General features: G+C 40.7%; 2 protein-coding genes and 1 long non-coding RNA gene across 4 annotated transcripts; 1 reads left to right on the top strand and 2 right to left on the bottom strand.

Moving 5' to 3' along the window:
• The first annotated feature begins 13 nt into the window (after positions 1 to 13).
• LOC108619704 (uncharacterized) lies at positions 14 to 2,017 on the top strand. The gene is made up of 2 exons (XM_018016436.2): positions 14 to 1,247; positions 1,340 to 2,017. Exons 1-2 carry the CDS (start codon positions 14 to 16, stop codon positions 1,429 to 1,431), a joined length of 1,326 nt encoding a protein of 441 aa, XP_017871925.1. The 3' UTR covers positions 1,432 to 2,017.
• Positions 1,941 to 2,964, bottom strand: LOC108619729 (uncharacterized). The gene has a single exon (XM_018016473.2). The coding sequence runs from the start codon at positions 2,962 to 2,964 to the stop codon at positions 2,356 to 2,358; it is 609 nt and encodes a 202-aa protein (XP_017871962.1). The 3' UTR covers positions 1,941 to 2,355.
• A 4,667-nt stretch (positions 2,965 to 7,631) lies between these two features.
• Positions 7,632 to 17,006, bottom strand: LOC149267898 (uncharacterized). 2 transcript variants are annotated; one of them, XR_016271425.1, is made up of 2 exons: positions 14,503 to 17,006; positions 7,632 to 8,223 (listed from the first exon to the last, which is right to left on the bottom strand). It is a non-coding gene; the product is annotated as an uncharacterized LOC149267898 (long non-coding RNA). The 2 variants fall into 2 exon arrangements; XR_016271426.1 differs by having other exon boundaries at positions 14,612 to 17,006.
• Positions 17,007 to 18,999: the final 1,993 nt, after the last annotated feature.

Here is an 18,999-nt window from a genome sequence, read left to right as displayed (position 1 = left end):
GCATAGCCACAACATGGAAGACTTCGATATTGATTTGGACTTTAACTTTGTGCAGCTGAGTCGGCAGCAGCTGCTGCAGCGATATACTAGCGCAGTGCGCCAGCTACGCCGCCTTGCCGATGTCAACTATGGCGTCCGTCCGCTCAGTTTCGATAACTATGTGATCTTTCAGTATTTCCAGCAGCGCAGCTCCCAGCCCCTTTACAATACATCCACGCCCCTCGTGGCATACCTGCGGCTGGAGGTGCTCCATCATTTTCTCGACCGTCGGCGCAAAATCCTCTGTTGGCTCTTCTACCTGACCTTGATATCGCTTTGTGTCGTGGCGTATCGATACGAGACGACCTCATCGCATGGCGGCCACAACGGACGGATGGTCCAATCACTGGTCTATCCCGGCATGCGAATGTGGCGTCGAATGACAATGCCGCTAATCCAACGATTTCCGCGGCTAACCGAACTGTACGACGAGTCTTGCCTAATGGGCAATCCGTTCTTTCAGGTCGAGGATCTCAGCTGCAGCCCCTGTGCGAACGTCGACAGCGTTTGGATGGAGACTGATGAGTGCGCTCAGCTGTATGCCGACATCAATCAGAATCCGGGCAATCGCAGCCAGCCGGAGTCGGGCCCTCTGTCGCAGTACAAGCAGCTGACGCTGATGCAACATTGCCGCCGACCCATGGAGCACATGCCATATACATTTCGCAGCAATCAGCATACCTTCGATCTGTCTGACTTCTACCAGATCTATGCAAAGAACCTGAAGATCTTCCAGCGGGATGCGTATCGCGTTCACTCCACTAATCAGGGCGTACACAATCTGGAGGATCTCTTTGGCCAGTTCAATGCGAGCAGCGCCGCCCACAATGATCACGATGATCCCAATGATAATGAAGACGATCATCAGCAGGAGCAGCGGCAGCATCAGCAGCATCGCCATCATCATGATAATTTTCTCCATTTGTCAACCGCTCACAATTTGTGGCGCTGCAATCGCATGCTGCCCGCCCGTCTGCTGCGTCCCATTTTCGCACGGCCGCTTCGATTGCCCAGCATGAGTGTGGCACTGGAACGGTATGTGGCCATTGACACAGCACAGGCGCCAGCGTATACGCTGCCCGATACGGAATGCCCCAATGTCTATGTGCATCAGGCGGTGGGCACACGCTTCATCATCCTGCGTCCGACCAGCGAATGTCGCCAGCGCTGTCGTACGCTCTCCATGCGTCTCAGTCAATCCTTTGTGCGTATGTATCGTCGCCCTTACCTATAACTCTTCCTCTCTCTTTCTATCTATATCTTACGCACACACTGCCTCGCTCTCTCTTTCTCTTCGCAGTCAACTACAATTGGTTGTATTGGAAGCCGATTTCTGCGCCCGATCCCATATCGGAGAGCATGTCCATTAGCCTTATTGGTTCCTACTGTTAAGTTAACACACACACGTGCCACGCCCTCAGCAACCTGCCACGCCATCTAGCGCCCCCCAGCCCACTATATTCAGTGAACAAACTATTTGTTAACAGCCAAACCAAAATTAGCTAGAACCATAAAAATGTACGAATTTTTTGTCGCTCAATTTGGAAAAGAGAACAACAACAACAACAACTAAACGAAAGCTGTTTGAACCATTGTAAATGGGCAGCTGGATTAGCTCTAAGCTCCGAGTCCTTATAGCTAATAAGTTAATCTTAATTGAGTATCTAATAATTCTCTACACTGCTTGTGTTCCAAATCGGGAAACAGTATTTCCTTCCATTTTTCTTCTCGTATTGTCCTTGTTGTTTTAACAACAAATGCATTTATATACAGCTTTAAGTTCGTGTTACTTCTGGGAAATGCCTTAAAACAAATGTGGAAAATATATGTATATATTTATTTATATATATATTTATCTAAGTCAGCATTCAAATTGTAAATAAGTTTTATTTGAATCCCCATTCGATTTGTCCAATTCTGTTTATTGCCAAATTGTGAATTAATTTAATTAAATTCATTATTAAAGTTCTGCTATTAATCGTATGGAAAATATCATTTGGAATCGGATAAATATAGGCTACAAGTTTTCGTTGAACAAACCTCAAAAGTTCAACTGTACTTATCTATTATATACATATATTTATATATATATGTACAATATGATATTTACATTAACAATATATATATTTACCTTTTGGTTGAATATTTGTTTTATCTATTTGAATAATTCGATAATAATGCGGCTGCGATAGCGTAAGTAACTTGGGTTGTATAGCTTACATATATATAATCTTTTAGCGAACTATTTCTTATATCTTAGAAAAACCCGAAGGATCAAAAACGGCTCTAAAGAGTAAAGATAATGAAAGGCAGAGTTCATGAATCGCCGCCTTTGTTCAGGGCATCGAAATAGGAGCCCGTCATCAAATCTTCGGCGGTAATACCAAATGTGCGGCTCAGCTGCTCGGCAATATCCTGGCCCTGTTGCAGGGTCTGCTCAGGTCGGAGGCACACTTCGAATTCCATGAAATGGCCCAGATCCTGCACATCGTCCATGTGAATGCGCGTTTGCTCATGCAGGAAGAGCAGGCGACGTTTTGCCAGCACGCCCAACGCACCATTCGACTGGCCGAGCATTTTCTCCAGCACGGCCGGTTCGTCCACATCGATTTTGTTGTATCTGGAGAGCTTTGGGCCGGCTACGTCGGGTCTGTCGTAGTAGACCAACTGTGAGCGTGCAGGCGGCTGTAAATAGCGCAACTTTAACCGGCCACCCTTTGGTGAATTAAAGAAGACGTCACGTTGGATAATAAGCTCGCCATCTGAGCTCGTTAGCTGGCGCGCAATGGCCAGCCGGCGTTCGAACTCACGCGGACCGCCGGGTATGCGCGCCTTGATCTCAACGTTGCGCTGATCGGGAGCAGCGACCGAATCACACATATTTCGCACTTGATTTATATATCTATATATATGTCTTATTTGCATTCAACAAATATATTATTCTCTTATTTGGTTTACTCCAATTGAAGCATGCTTTTAATGTCGATCAGGGCACAAAAGCGCTTTACATTGATATTGATAAATTGCGCATATCGATAAATCTGGCGAGCCATGATGCCAACTGATGTGTACACACTGTTGTCCACCACAACGCGGTTGTTTAAAAGCGGATTCAAAATATAATATATTGCAGCAGCGGCATATGTACCAATAAATTAATATCATCTTTGAATCATTTTAATTGTATGCTATCGGCCGACCCTATTTGATTTCCATTCAGAGTGTGTCCACATTATTTTTTGACGATGATTTGAAACCTAACTTAATTTTCATAAATCCGCCACAAAACGAGCATGTTATAAATGCAATTCGTACCTTAATAACATACACTTTTATTTATTTCACTTGATTTATTTCATTACAAAAAAAAAAAAAAAAAAAAAAAAAAAAAAAAAAAAAACGTGTTTGTGCTCCTCCAAAAAAAGTGCGCGCCTTTTTGTTATCGAAAGACGAGCAGAATTTGTAGTCGTGTGTACATACTTTTTGGCGCCAAAAAGTGTCTTTAAAAGCTATCAACTTAATTGACAGTTGATTTAATTGTTCGATGGGTCTTCGCTGCTGCATCGACTGGAATCCGCTCGGCAAGTGTTCTTTAAATGCCGGCAAAATGTGCCGTGTGCTTGTTAATGCTTATTTAATTGGCCATGAATTAAGTTTTTTAGCTCAATTGATTTATGTAAATATATACAATCAGAGGCAAGTAACAGTAAGTGCCGTTACTTTGTATATTAGTGAGCTGTTTCATCTATATTTAAGATTTTAGACTACAATAGTATTATGAGATTCTATGAATTACACTTTACCGACCATATCAATATATGGAGCAACTTTAATATTCAAACTATACAAACTAGTTCACCTGCTAGAAATCTTATCCTACCATGTTGATGTACAGCAGTGCAAATATGCAAGACTGCATTTGCCAACGTGTTTAGCTCTCGAAAGAAGAGCTTGAGTGAAGAAGAGAGAGAAATAAGTGAGCAAGAGATTGTAGATTGTAAAATATCCGTTAGTTAATAAGTTTGTACTGTGTTCAGGGCATTAAAGACAGATATTTATTTACAAACATTCACACACAGGTACAAACACACATACATACAAGCATTTCCGCGCAAAAATAGCAAGCAGTCTATAAAATATGTACAATACACATACGCACATGCAGAAACTTAATTTGCATATACATATACATATTTATGTATGTATGCATACTTACGCACATACCTACTTACTCGTAATGCTTTCTTAACCAAAAGCTCATTTTCATAATACATACATACATACATATGTATGTATGTACATACTACATACATACATACGTACGTACATGTATACAAATTCATATATAAATCTGTGCAACAAAAATACAATATACATATATGTATGTATGTAAATAAGTGCAAAAGCAACAAACAGCAAACCAAAAAAATCAGAAAAAAAGAAAAGACAAGAGAAAAACAACAAGAAAACACACAATGTGTAGACAACACACACAAGTTGCATAGTCTCCTGGCCAGGCCCCGTTTCGTGACGCGCAATAGCACATGGTAGGTAGGCAGGCAGTGGCAGCGGCAGCGGCCGAGGGAAAGCGAGGGGCAGAGCAGAAGACGACGGCGGCGGCGGCAGCAGTGGCGGTGGCAGCAGCGACTATGATGACGATGCCGCGCGCGCAACGACTTTGGCAGCTCAACACAAACACACAAACACACACACTGTTCGCGCAAGGGCGGCGTTTGCGTGCCCTGGGCGTGTCACAGTGTGGGCGGGCGAGCGCGTTGGCGCGCAACCGGGAATATTTCCATCTACTTCCCATTTTGAAAGCTTTTGTGTGCTCGTTTTGTGGTCGCGGACTTCGGCTTTGGCGTTCGGCAAAGCCGAATCGCGGTGTTCGTGCTATTTGTTTTTGTTATTCTTATTGTTGCTGTTGTTGCTGCTGCTGCTTATTACCCTGCATGTTCGAAGTGGCGATAGCAAATTTACTTTTAATTTGCCACCACCTATACCTAACACCACTCTCCATCCTGCCCATTCTTCGCCCTGCTACCACCATCATACCAGCATTAGCGGCACCTTCGATTTGTTCTCTTCACTTTCGCAGCACCCTCTGGCGGTGAACAAACTCAACTTTCTCATTCCCGCTCCCTCTCCCATTTACTTTCCACCTTCACCTTCACCTCCACCTCCCACGCATTCTCTTTGCAGCTACAACTCAGCTGTCAGGTGCGCAGGGTGGCAACTTTAATAGTTGTCTAAAGGCTCGCTGCTTATGATAGGTTGGCAACACTACAAATCGATATTAAAACTAATTACGAGCTCTCGTTGCAATTTTCGCATATTTAATGAACGTATTTCCTAGCACAATGCAAAAATTATTCCTGTATTTGTAGCAGACATTCCAAAGCGAATAACCTTGATCAGCAAAGTATCCTTACGATCGGGCTAGATACGCACATACATATGTATGTATGCGTATGATGTTTTCATCAGATATGAACAAGTATAAAACGTAGAAGCAAAGGCAATTGATTTGGGGTATCTCCAATTGAAATGCGCTTATTTTCCCAGAAATGCAGTACTGTAGAATAATTTTGTTTTAATTGAAAATATAAGATTAAGTCGAGGGAAATTTTTGTCATTATAAAATATGCATAAGTTTCTATTTATACATATACATATTTCAAAATCGTAGAGCCATAAATATATGCACAGATAAATATTCAGTTCACTTTAAACTACATACTTCGATATTCGATATATTGAAATGCCATCAATGCATGTGAAGCAGCGTATCATTTGTGACCACCTTCATATTTGTTTGATTCATGATCGTGCCCCTGCCGATTCACTGCAACTTGTCGCTGAGCTGGCAAAAAAAAGCAAAAACAAAAACCTCTCGCTCCTTCTATCTATTTATCTTCTTCTACCGTCTTTCCCCTTTCTTCTGTCACTGATTTTGGCTGCATTCCATTTGCAATCTAAATTGTTATGGCTGCAGGGCTCAAAAGAATAAGTAAAATCCTGAATTGCGTTTGATTGGTAATCGTTATCGTTCTTTCTGCATAGTTATCATTGATCATTTAATCTTTATTTCTGTGATCGAAATTAGTGCATCATCATGAATATTGAGATTATATGTTATAAACTTGTTATCTGAGCGGCTCACTTATGAATTAACTCCTGCCCGATCTATACTTTGGTCTGGCCTTTATCTTCCTCATGGTGAAAGAAATTCTAATATATGTAAATGGAAAATGTTGTTTCTCTTCTCTTGCAGAGTCACCCCAACATTAAAGTACGAACAAGAATCAATCAAATTAGTGAAGCTCAGCTCGAAATTTTGCAAGACTCACACGGCAATTGATTTTATATATGTATGTATGTATGTACATGTATGTATATGTATTTATGTACATACCTGTCTAATTAGATATAGATACATGCATGCACACATACATATATGAGCGTAAATGCGTGTGCCAGTATATGTGTGCTTGTATTAAAGCTTTTTTTTAAAGCGAGTGAACGGATATCACAAAAAACCCGTATTCGACTAACACGCTCAAATGAGCGCGCGTATCTACGTGTGTGTGTGTGTGTGTGTGTGCAAGTACACAAAGGCAAACATTCACACAAAACAGATACGAAAATTTAATGCAGTTTTCTTGATTTTCTATAAGGAATTCTCCGTTGTTGCTGTCGACGCTAACGTCGACGTTGACGTTGGCGTCAGCGTCGACCGATAGATAAACAGTGACGGCGACCTTCGCTGCATAGCGTACTTTTGGTATTTCTCTTCTTCAGCTTCTGTTACTGCTGCGACTTTTGTTGTTGTTGCTGTTGCTGTTGGTGCCGCTACTTTTCATTGTTGGTGTTGTTGTGTCCCTCAGTTTGGTGGCCGCTGCGCTGCCCTAGCACTAAATGTATTGGCCATATAAACACATACCCACATACATATGTATCTGCATGCATCTGAGTTTATTTCTGTGTGTGTGTGTGTGTGTGTACGGGTACCTTTCTGTATGTATCTGTTATGTGGTTGTAACTGCTCCCCTCGTGTACCCATGCTCCCACACTTTGCTAACGCGCTCTCTCTCTCTTTTATGAGCTCTCTCTATCTACACATATTTTAGTATATGCATGCATACATATACATACATGCATATACATTTGTATATGTACTTGTGTGCGTGTAACCAGCTGCGACTTTAAGTTTTTGTTGTTGCTGCTGCGAATTTGCTCCCAGCTGTAAGTGTGAGAGTGTATGTGTGTGTGAGAGAGTGTGAGAGTTTTGTATGTTTGAGAGATACTTTGACCTTTTTTCCCATCAAGAAGACTTGAAGTTATGTTGTTGTTGCTGTTGTTGTTGCTGCTGTTGCTGCCTCTGCTACCATCGCAGCAGCAGAGAGATCATTGCAGATTATACAGGGCATGTAAATTAGTATATAAACGTTTATCTAAGCACATACTATCTATGTGTGTGTGTATACTTGTGTGTAAGTAATTTATTAATTTTCGTTCCCTTTTGATTTTTATATTCGCTGAACAGCTCGGCTGCGTCGCTGCCGCTACACATTTATGACTTCATTTGCCGCTTTGTCTTTTCATTTTCCCAAATTTATTTTTATTTTTATATTCATATACAAACATATATGTACATATGTATGTATATACATACGTATATTTATGTACATATTTTTGCTCTATGTATTTATAAGATACATTTCTTGCGGATTGCAGCTGCAAAGGTGTGTGTGAGTATTTGTGTATGTGTGTGTGTGTGTGTGTGTGTGTGGGTAGGTGGGTGGCTGCCTCTCTGGCTGCGTGGCAGCTTTGGTCTGGGGCACTTGCCAACAAGTGTCGAGGCATACACATTTTGCCTCTGCTCCTGGAGTCCGGCCCGCATCCACTTCCCTCATTTCCCGCCTCTTCGCCCTTGACCCTTGTCCCTTGCCGTCGGGCCACTACAGTTCCGGTTCAACGGACTGTTTGCATATTCTTTTTGCTTCTTCTTCTATTTGTTGTTGTTCTTTTCTTTTTTGGCATTTAACCAAAAAAAGAAAAGTGGCAACGCTTGGCAACTGGCGCTCACTCTTTTGCTATGTTTATCTTTTATTATTCCTCTCTTTCTTTTGGTGGATTTTCATTGTTGCATTTCTGCTTTTTGCCGCTGTTGTTGCTTTCGCACTGCAAAATAAATCATTTATAAATGTTTTTAGATACAGATGTACATATATGTATGCATAGGTGTGTGTGAGCGTAGCAGTATCTGGTATATGCATGTATGCGTATAGCTGTCACATATATAATATACATACATATGTGTATGTACATATGTATATAGAGGTCTGCTCAATGTCTTTATGGCTGTGATTCATATTCGTATGTACATATGTATATATGTTTGTATGTATGTATAAATAGATACATGTGTATGTGTGCTTGTATGCACTTGAAGAAGAAGCGCAACTTAATATCTATGCCTGTACATGAAATGGTTATTATATATGTATGTATGTTTAGGTACATACATATACTATAAAATATAGACATAAAGATTATATGCATACATATGTACACATGTATGTATGTGGAGAAGCATGGTAACTCTCTCTGCAGACATACATACTTACATATATACATACAAATATGTATACATGTATGCATGTGTGTGTGTGAAACGCGGCACAAAGAAAAGCGCAAAACGCAGAGTAAGTAGAAAATTCATATGAAAAACCAATTTTCTTTTTATGGCTCGATTTCTATATGCTCAAAGTTTAATACAACTGTGGGAAAACAAATGCGGAATATACAAATTTAGACCTATGCCAGTATGTATGTATGTTAACATACATATGTATATGTATGTATGTGTACATACCTATATTATAAAACAGTCGGGCTTGCATTAACAAGAGTGCAAGTGCAAGCGGGAGAGAAAGAGATATAAAATATAGATAGAAAGAGAGGTAGATTGAAACGGAAAAACTGCATATACTGAAAGATAAGCACAGAGATAGGTGGAGAGGTAAACAGAATAAGAGAGAGGGAGAGAGAGAGAGAGAAGAACAAGAGAAAAAGATTAATTGAGAGATAAATATCGATAGAATAGGAGACAAAGAGGGAAGGAAAGTAATATTAAAGTACAGAAATGAGGGGGGGGGGGGGGGATACAGAGAGAGAGAGAGAGAGAGAGAGAGAGAGAAACACAGAAAGAAAAAGAGAGAAGATGGCAGATTGCTAAATAACCAGATTAATAGTGGGATACACAGAAATGGGGAGGACACACTGAGATATAAAAAGATAGAGGGAGAGGGCGAGAGAAAGTAAAAAAGAGAGCGGGAGCTATAGCTTTTCCACACTCAAATAGTTTAGAATTATCGCACCAACTTTCAAAACTAATAAAGAGACAAATTATGGAATATAGATAGAAATCGTTCTTAATATAAATATATAATAATAAAATGGCTTAGACTATATTTTTATCTCAAGAAATAAAGAAATGTGCAGCTAAGTTTGCAGAAGCATTTCCCTAGACCGCCATGGTCAGCTAAATTCCTTATTATTATTACTATATAAGAGAGTTGCGCCTTTTATATACTTTCACATATATAGAAACATATACACCGACATACATATGTACATGTATATAGTTTAGATAGAAAAGGGCTACCATTGTCATTGAGCTCAGTTTGTTTTGCAATTCAGGTAACGCAGGATCTTTGAAACTCAGGTAAAATGGGACATGCTGAGGAGCTTTATAAGGGTGGCTCAATATAAATCTTTCGCTTATCAGGTAGACGACACGCTGACAGGCAGATAGATAGAGAAAAATCTCATGAAATGAAGTTTGGATTAGCTTGTAGTGTCACAGACTCTACACTCTCTCTCTCTCTCTCGCACACAGTTTTAATTACAATTTCTTTTCTATTCAATTTTCGCAATATTTTTGTACAGTTATGTTCTAAATTCCCAAGTCCATAATATCATTTGCAGGAAGCTATTGGCAAATTTTCTTTGAAAGTATTATGCATTTTAAATGTGATGTTTCCTGAGAGATCAAATCATATTAAATGAATATTTGCTTAAATTGTACAGCTAAGTAAATATATTATTTAACATATAAGGATATGGAACCTTTGAGTGTTGGCTGACGAACAAAGTAAATGTATACAAGTTTTCTATATATACAATAAAAAGCAAGTCAAAAAGGTGCGCTTCTGTTAGCTGGCGCTTTTCCTTACTCTCAGCATTCTTCTTTCTCCTCATCGCTTTTTTGACTTCTAGTTTCCTTCACTTTCTCTCGCGCCCCTAAACATTTCGTCCTGCGTCTACTCTTTATTATACTCATTCACGAAAGTGAATTAGTATATTGGTTTTGTGCAATGTCCGTCTTGCTGTCTGTCCGTATGAACGCAATCTATTTCGGCGCTATTGAAGCTAGAGACTTGAAATTTGGAACACATACTCGTGTATATCCTCACTAGGGGCGTGGCAAATCGGAAAATGCATTTTTCGATATGCCAGAAATCATATTAATTGAAGAGCTAAAAAGCTGAAATTTGGAATCCGCATCGACCACCCAAGATCACGAGCTATGACGGATATATCTACGGCTATTGGGGGCGTGGCAAATTGGATAAAATTGTATCTCCAAGAGTTTTACAGCTAGAGCGCTGAAATTTTGCACGTCAGCTAATGTTATGATTCTATAAAGTCAAAAAAAAATTTTTTAATTCTGCTATATTTTGGACACTATTGATGCCAGAGACTTCAAATTTTATATATATACTCGGGCTGATCACCCAAGATCAAAAAGCTTTGTTTATATCTCCTAAAGTATTGTAGCTAGAAGCTTCAAATTTAGATAGTTAAGTTACCAGTAACCTCCTCTATCGATGATGACGTGGCATATTGAAAAATACCCTGTAATTTTCTCATTTTTTGAGGGTAAGCATTCAAACTTTGCAGTTAAGGTACCGTTATCTCGTTCTAAGAACTGACCAAAAATGAGGTGCCTACGCCCAGTAGGGGCGTGGCAAATCGGGAAAAACTGCATTTTCTACAGTATTAGCGCGAAACTTAGCCACTAAATTGCTGATGGGGTGTGAATGAGTATTCCGCAGTCGGTAACGCCCGACTGCAACGTTCTTACTTGTTTTATATGGGTTTTCTTCTCTCTCTAACTCATTATTGTGAATGTTCCGTTAATTTTCTTTTACTTTCCTTTACTTCATCTCTTTTACTTTCTTGCTCTTATTTTTTTACTCCTATTTCCTGTCCCTAAGCTTATCCTTTCCTTTTGTCTACACACCTTGTTCTTCCATTTCCCCTTCTCCTCCATTCTCTCCCATTGCATTGCAGTCCATAAATTTCACTTGCCAACACACCTGATCAACCCCCTGATCCACCCCCAAGCGCACTCTACGGAAAAAATTTCTAAAAGCAATAAAAACTTTATGCCTGAATCACCACCATATCAATGGAGAACCCCACCCCCACATACTCCCCACTCCACTCCCGCTCGTAGTGCCTGTTACCGCGTTGCTCTAGATATTGCCGCTGAAATTGAAAAAGTTCCAGAAAAGTGAACTTATGAAATGACATGGCATTTATGATAAATATGCACTATGTATGTACTTTTCCAACACTGATATTTCCGGATGAGTCATAAATTATATATTTGTACGTATGCTTGCATGGGGTAAAAGATCACAATTTAGGTAGCTGAATGTCATTTGAGGCAACTGAATTCGTATCTGATATACACACTTACATATATTCATATGTATGTACATATGTATATACAAGTATATAGACATACATGCAAATAGGGACATACATACATACATATGTATATACATATGTATATATACTTATGTATATATTTGTAGATATGCATGTAAATTCATAATTGATGAATCACGACAAGCACTCGCAGCAACAATTGTCGCATCAGCAAAGCTAATTTACACACATAAACAAATACATTGTATGTATTTGTAAACTAAAAACAAAGTATGAGAGGATGAACATTTAACTGCAGCACATCGAAGCTTAAATACTCTACTAACAGCTCAAAAAATGAAAAAAAAATAAAAATAATAATAATAATAATAATAATAATAATAATAATAATAAATAAATAAAAATAAATTAATTATTTAAATGTGTTTCATTCTAATTGCAATACAAAATAGCCAGAACTGCCGTTTTTTCACTCATTCTGTTTAATCAATGGCGCGCACAAACAGGATGGCAACTCTGTGCAGTCGCCTGATCGCCATCTTCCTTAAGCAGCGACAAACACAACAACATGAGCAGTGCATAAAATATGGCGGCCAACGAGGCTAAGCGCCTGTTTTTCGTTAAGAAAACTGTACTTTATGTACATACATATGTATGTGTGTGTGTTTGTATGTATTGCCTCTGCTTCTTCTTCTTCGCCATCTAACTCTCTCACAAGAATGACCACCCTTTGCCTTACCCCTCTATTCTCTATCAGCCAACTCCTCCATCTCCTTCTCTATGAACACAAGCATTCGCTCACTCGCTCGCTCACTCTATCTTCGCTCTCTTTTTATCCAGCATGCTGCTAATTTAAAAACATGAATTGGCAGAAAGCAGAGGAACCCAAAAAAACAACAACAACAAAATACCCAAATATGTGAAAACGAACAAAGTTTGCTGTGCTGGGTGCGCCGGCGCCGGCATCGCTGCCAGCGTCAGCTTTTGTGGAATTTTCTGCTGTTGCTAATCTCGGTGCCGGGCAGCCACCACAAACACACATACATACACATACATACATACATACACACATACACGCCCACTCGACAGCTCTCACTTTGCTCGCTAGATGGCAGCACTAGTCAGTGATCAAATTTCTGGCCCTAGGCACAGGCCGAACCCAAACATTCGCCCCCACCCCCCTTTGGCCATTAACCAGGTACCGGTAGTGCCCAGCGCTGGCCCACTGTGCGTGCGTATTTGTGTTTGATAAGAACACATACATACATACATTTACAATAAACTTATAACTGTGCTTTTAGCTCGCAACATGCGGAAGCGTCGCCGTCGCCGTCGTCGCCGCCGTTGCCGTTGCCACTGTCGTTGCTTTGCGTTTGCAGCATGGGAAATATTTGCGGATGGCGCCAGCGCTGACCGCGCAGCACTTGAAAAATTTTCGCCGTCGACGCTTTAATGGCGTCGTCATGCTGTAAATCTAAGCGAACGTCAGCAGGCCGCAGCGTTGCGACTGTCGGTACCTCGACTCGTCGACTTGTCGCTGCAACAGGACGAGAGAATGTGGGAGTGTAATACAGAGCGGGAGAGAGAGTGCATTGGCAATGACGACGACGCCAGCGTTGACGTTAACGTCAAAACCAAAACCAAAACCAAAGCCAGCGGCAACGACAACGCAAATGCCAACACCAGTCCCGCCATCGTCAACGTCATCAGCAGCAGTGCAGACAGCTCGACTGCGGCCAGTGCGGCTATAAAGTTTGCCGGCCAGCCAGACATATGCATGCGCTGTTGCTCAAGGTCGCCGGCTGATTGCTTGCTTTTCGGCGAATTCAGCAGCAAAGTGCAGCGAAACATAAGCACGAAAGCGAACATAACGGAGCCTTGGAGTATGTGCAAACGGTGAGAATACATTAATGCATATACATATGAACTTATACATACATATGTATGTACATATGTATGCATGTATGTACATTAATTAGGTGATATTTAATGTGATGACATTGAGCTTGATATTGGAGTAGAATTTTATGAATGCGTCTAAGCCGAATAACAGCTATATACATATGTATGTATGTACATACATATGTATGTATGTGTTTATGTATCGCCTACAGCTGAGCTAAGCCTGTTGCCATTGACCGCATTACCAATATGGGCGGCAGATTTGTGTGTAGCGCAATGCGAATGGTATAATAATGATAACAATAATAATAAACACAAAACAATCATGACAATGACGACAGGCACAATTTATGACGTCGACTGCAATAGGCGTAAGCGAGAGGGCACACGACAGCGTGAAGAAGGAAGAACTACTATAACGGGTTGCCAAATGCTGCTTGGACACATACTACAAACAAATGGAAGAAAAAGCTAAAGAAACGAAAAGAGGAAAATTAACACAAAATGTAGGCGAAGAAAATGAAATCACAAGCAAATAAGAACACAAAACGCACACAAAAAGCGCGCAATGAAGCAAAACAAGCAGAAAGAAAGGAAACCAAGAGCAAAGAGAAGAAAGAAATTAAACAAAAACGAGTTAAATTTACAGCAGCCTCAGACTCGCACACAAACGAGGGCAGCGCACACAAGAGAGTGACAGAGATAGAGCTAGCGAGCGCGCGAATGAGATGGGCAGCGAAGAACGAAGGCTCATGCAATCGGTCGCACGACCCCTCCTCGGCCAGTAGCCGCCCGCAGTTACCACCACCCACTCACAAGGCCCCGCGCCAGCGCCAGCGTCGGCGTCGTCGTCGTCGTCGTCGTCGTCGTCGCCGTCGTAGTTTCGTATGAAGATATCAATCACCAAAAAGAAAATGAAAAAAACCTTGTCCGGTCGAGACCAATGTGGGGCGTGGTGTGTGGGCGGTTTTAGAAGCAGCGATTGCGATAACGGCGCTCACACACACACGCATGTTTTTCGATTTGTTGCTCTCTCCCCTCTTTCGCTAGTATTAGCAAGCGAACACAATGGCCGGCCTTGCGCAACGCGCTCGCTTACTCACTCGGCTGTACGCTTCTGACTGCCGCTGCTGCTGCCGCCGTCGCCGCCGCCACTGCCACCTCGCCTCGCCTTCTCTTTAATCTCGAAAGTCGCCAGAGCCCAAAGAGTCGCAGGCCCCGTTTCGCTTGCGGCAGGCACAACAAGTTTTTTCCAGCAGAGGCAGCGGTTGGCGGCGATGACTAAACACACACACAGACACCTACACACATACAAATGTATGTATGTACATATGTACTTACATACATACATAAGCATATCTGTATGTACACATTGATGCGCGTATGCCCACATATGTATGTATGTATGTAAATGTGTATAACTCGTATACCCTATTCCCTAATACATATAACATCAATTACAATAAAATATTAAGAAATTCATTAAAAAAAGTATATTATACATACATACATATGTACATAAGTATGTACGCATACGTATCCATACATACATACATTGTATGTGCGTATGTGCACATTAAGTAGTAAGTTAAGTTAAGTACATATATATGTATATATATATACATACATACATACGTCATTTAACTGTAATAACACAACTTTACACAAGTTGCTTATCTTTACGCTCTCTCTATATTGCTCTCCCTGTCTTTTAGCAAGCATGTTTACTCCCCATGCCGCTCATCCCCTGCTTTTCGCACGCTACGTCTACATTTCTGATGTTTTTGTTGTTGTAGTAGTTGTTTTTGCCTTCTTTTTTCGTTAATTCATTATTGAGGCCAATTGAATTTTTGTCTTGCTCTGTGTGTGTTTGATTGTACATACATTTATATACATACATATGTGTATATATACATATACATATATATTTGTATATATCTATGTATATATATAATATACAATATGTATGTATGTGTGCCTAGCCAGCAGCGTGCTTGAATGAATGACGAACTGACGGGCCGACGGTCACGACGACCGTTCGCCTCGCTTGCTTTTGCTTGGCTGCCGGCTGACAAGGGCCTGGCAAGAGACTATGCAGCACGTTTAAATATGCGCATCGACGGCAGCCGACGGCAAACGAGCGAGCAACGAACGAGAAACAGCAACAACAGAAAGAGAAAAAAAAACATACACAGGCACACACCAAATACATACTCGGAATATATACACACACACTTACATAGACACATACACGCATAGCCCAAAATGACGGAGCGTTGCGTGGCAGCAGCAGCGACGGCGGCAGCGACGCGTCGCTATGCACATATATACATACATATATACATTAGTGTGCGCTTGTGTTTGTGTGTATGTAAGCCAATCTGTGTACAAGTGTGTGCACAAGTAAATTGAATGAAGAAGAAGCAGCAGCCGACGTTCGTGTCGCTACGGAGTTTGATGACGACAACATTTCGACTATAGCAAAGTCTAACTGTATGCATATACATATACACACACATATACAAAACGACGTTTGTCGCCTGCTTCGACTTCGGCCCCACCCACCAATACATGCACATGCACACACACACACAGAAGCCGCTAAACGCTTTGCGCGCTGTTCGGTTTTTTCTTTATGATATTTTTTTCGCGTCTTTTCATCGTCGTCGATTATTGTTGTTGCTTGTTTGGGTCAGAAGTTCGTTGCGCCGACTTCTATGACACTCGGCATGCGCTACGCCTAAAACAATTGAATGAATGAATGAGACCGGGTGAGTGAGGGAAGCAGCAACAATTGCGTTCACCTGTGCGAATCAGAACTATTGTTGTCTGGGCAGTTAATTATCTCAACATTCCGGGCAAACCTAAATAAGTACATATGTATGTATGAACATTACGTTTGTTCTAAGTCGCGCGAAAATTTATTAACAGACATGCCCTACATAAAGCCGAGCAGCGCAACAAACGTTGCGATAGCTGCAGATACTGCTGCTGCTGCTGCTGCTGCTGCCGCTGCCGGCGTCAAAGTCGACGTCAGAGAATGTAAGAAAGGCGTAAAAAAGATGCAGCTGACGTAGACAGTGACAATATCAATGGTATATCGTTTTGATACCAGGTGGTAACGTCGTTGGCAGCTGCCATCAAAGGATGCAGGAATTGTTATTATAGTATTGAGCAATTCTCTCTTATCGCTGCAGTCTTCCTTTTTTTATTGGAAGAAAGCTTTAAAAACGCACAAGTCAAAGTCAGCAAACAGCTGCATCAACAACCACAACAAGAACTACAACTACAGCTGCAACCCACGTGCGGCCAAATAAGCAATAGCAAATGGTAACTTATTATTTTCCATCAGTGCGTGCAGCGAGAACGAACGAGACAGAGAATGAGAGAGAGAGCGAGAGAGAGAGAGGCGGGAGAGCGAGCGAATGAAAGTGCATGGCGAGATAGAAACTGTGTGTACATGAGTGCTTGTGCGTGTGCATGTGTCTATGTATTTGTGTATGTGTGTTTCTGTGTAGGTGGGTAGACAATTTATTAAGCACGTCTTTCACTTTGCCACTTTTCCAATTCTTCTTCCTCTGTTGTAGTCGTTTTATTTGCATAGACTATAAAAACAATAAACCCAGCAACAACAAAAATGATAAGCAAAGATGGGAATTGTGATAATGAAGCAGAAAGCAAACTTGTTCAAAAAGTTGTAATGCAATTGAGGATTATCAAGGGAATTGTAGGGGGCGGGAGGAGGGTCGACTTGCTGTTGTTTAGGTACGGTAGCCAGCGAGCTAAGCGTTCTCTGATTGTGGGCGAGCGGATATCCGGCCCAATGCCGTTCAACCAGGGCCAAAATGATTGGGGGACCACTCTAGCCAATAATTTGGACCAACGAACAGACACACAGACACATGCATACACATGCACATGTGTGTGTGAAACTACAGTGAAAGCTACATATATTGAATGAACTACAGTTCTTATAACTTGCTGAACGAGATCTTCGCTCCCATTGAAATACATACATACATACATATGTATTTTTATATAGAAATGTTAAACTGTAAGGAAATATAGTACGTACATAAATAAGTGAAAAGTTTCTCTACAGGTTGAAAATTGAGCAATGTCTTTTTTTGTATTATTTTGTTACACATTTGTAGTTTAGGTCAATCGGTCACTTAATCAACTAGTTATTTAATCAGTCAGCCAATTTAATCAATCAGCTCATTCATTAGTGGCAATTAATCAGTCTAATAATCTTTTAAAGTAGTCAGTCAGTCATGTTAGTTATTTCATTAGTCAGTCAATCAGTAAATTATCACAATGTTTAAAAGTTTATCTAAAAGACAGTTTTAAAAAAAATCCACCAATCAGTCAATCACTAAATTCGTTCTATAATCAGCCAGTTCATCAGTCCATTCAACTAGTTAGTTCAGTTAGTGGGTCAATCAATCAATAAATTGACGAAACAATCTATCAGTCAGTAAATGGAGTCAGTCAACCAACCATCAATCAATCAGTCAGTTGCAGTCAATCAGCAAATCAACTGTAGGTAGTCAATCCGTCTATCAGTCACCCATGATACATGATACATGCAGACAGTTAACGTATCATAGCACACAGCCTTTGCATATGTACATACATACATACATATGTATTACATGTATGAGCATACATATATCTATGTACATCTTGAACAGGACACATTTACCCCTCCGCTTTGTTCACCCACTGTGTCACTTGCCACACACGCATGGAATCAAACTTCTCGCCCCACTCAAACTCCAATTCATGTTAATATCATATCGAGCTACATATGTACATACATACATACATATGTATGTATTTGCAATGCACATAATAGCAACAACTTTGGTTAGCTACCCAATCGCTCACACCACATATCCCATCACACATCGCCTATCGCTAGTTCCCCTTCCCCTTCCTATTCCATTTCCAAGCCGTTCGTTTCAGCCGTTTCGTATCAATGGGAAAAGGCGAGCACAGTCTCTCACTCACACTCACACGCATTTACATACACACACAAACACATGTTTAGCTGTGTTTACATAGCAAAGCGTTCACGAAACGGGGCCTCGCTTTGCTGGCGTTGTTCGGGTGCCCGACTGAGAAAAAAAAAAAAAAAAAAAAAACGACGCTTATCGATGGCTGTGCGTGCTAGTGTATGTATGCATGCACATATTTTGTGCTTTATTTGTATGTACATGTATGTATGTTTATACATACTTATATATATACATACATATGTACATACATATATTCCTTTATGTATGCATGTATTTATTTATTTACTTATGT

The sequence above is a fragment of the Drosophila arizonae genome, chromosome X (assembly GCF_054131065.1).
Source record: "Drosophila arizonae isolate 15081-1271.41 chromosome X, UAZ_ARI_1.0, whole genome shotgun sequence".
Lineage (NCBI taxonomy): Eukaryota > Metazoa > Arthropoda > Insecta > Diptera > Drosophilidae > Drosophila > Drosophila arizonae.
Note: the sequence above shows the minus strand (reverse complement) of the source record. Positions and strands in the feature narration are given on the sequence as shown.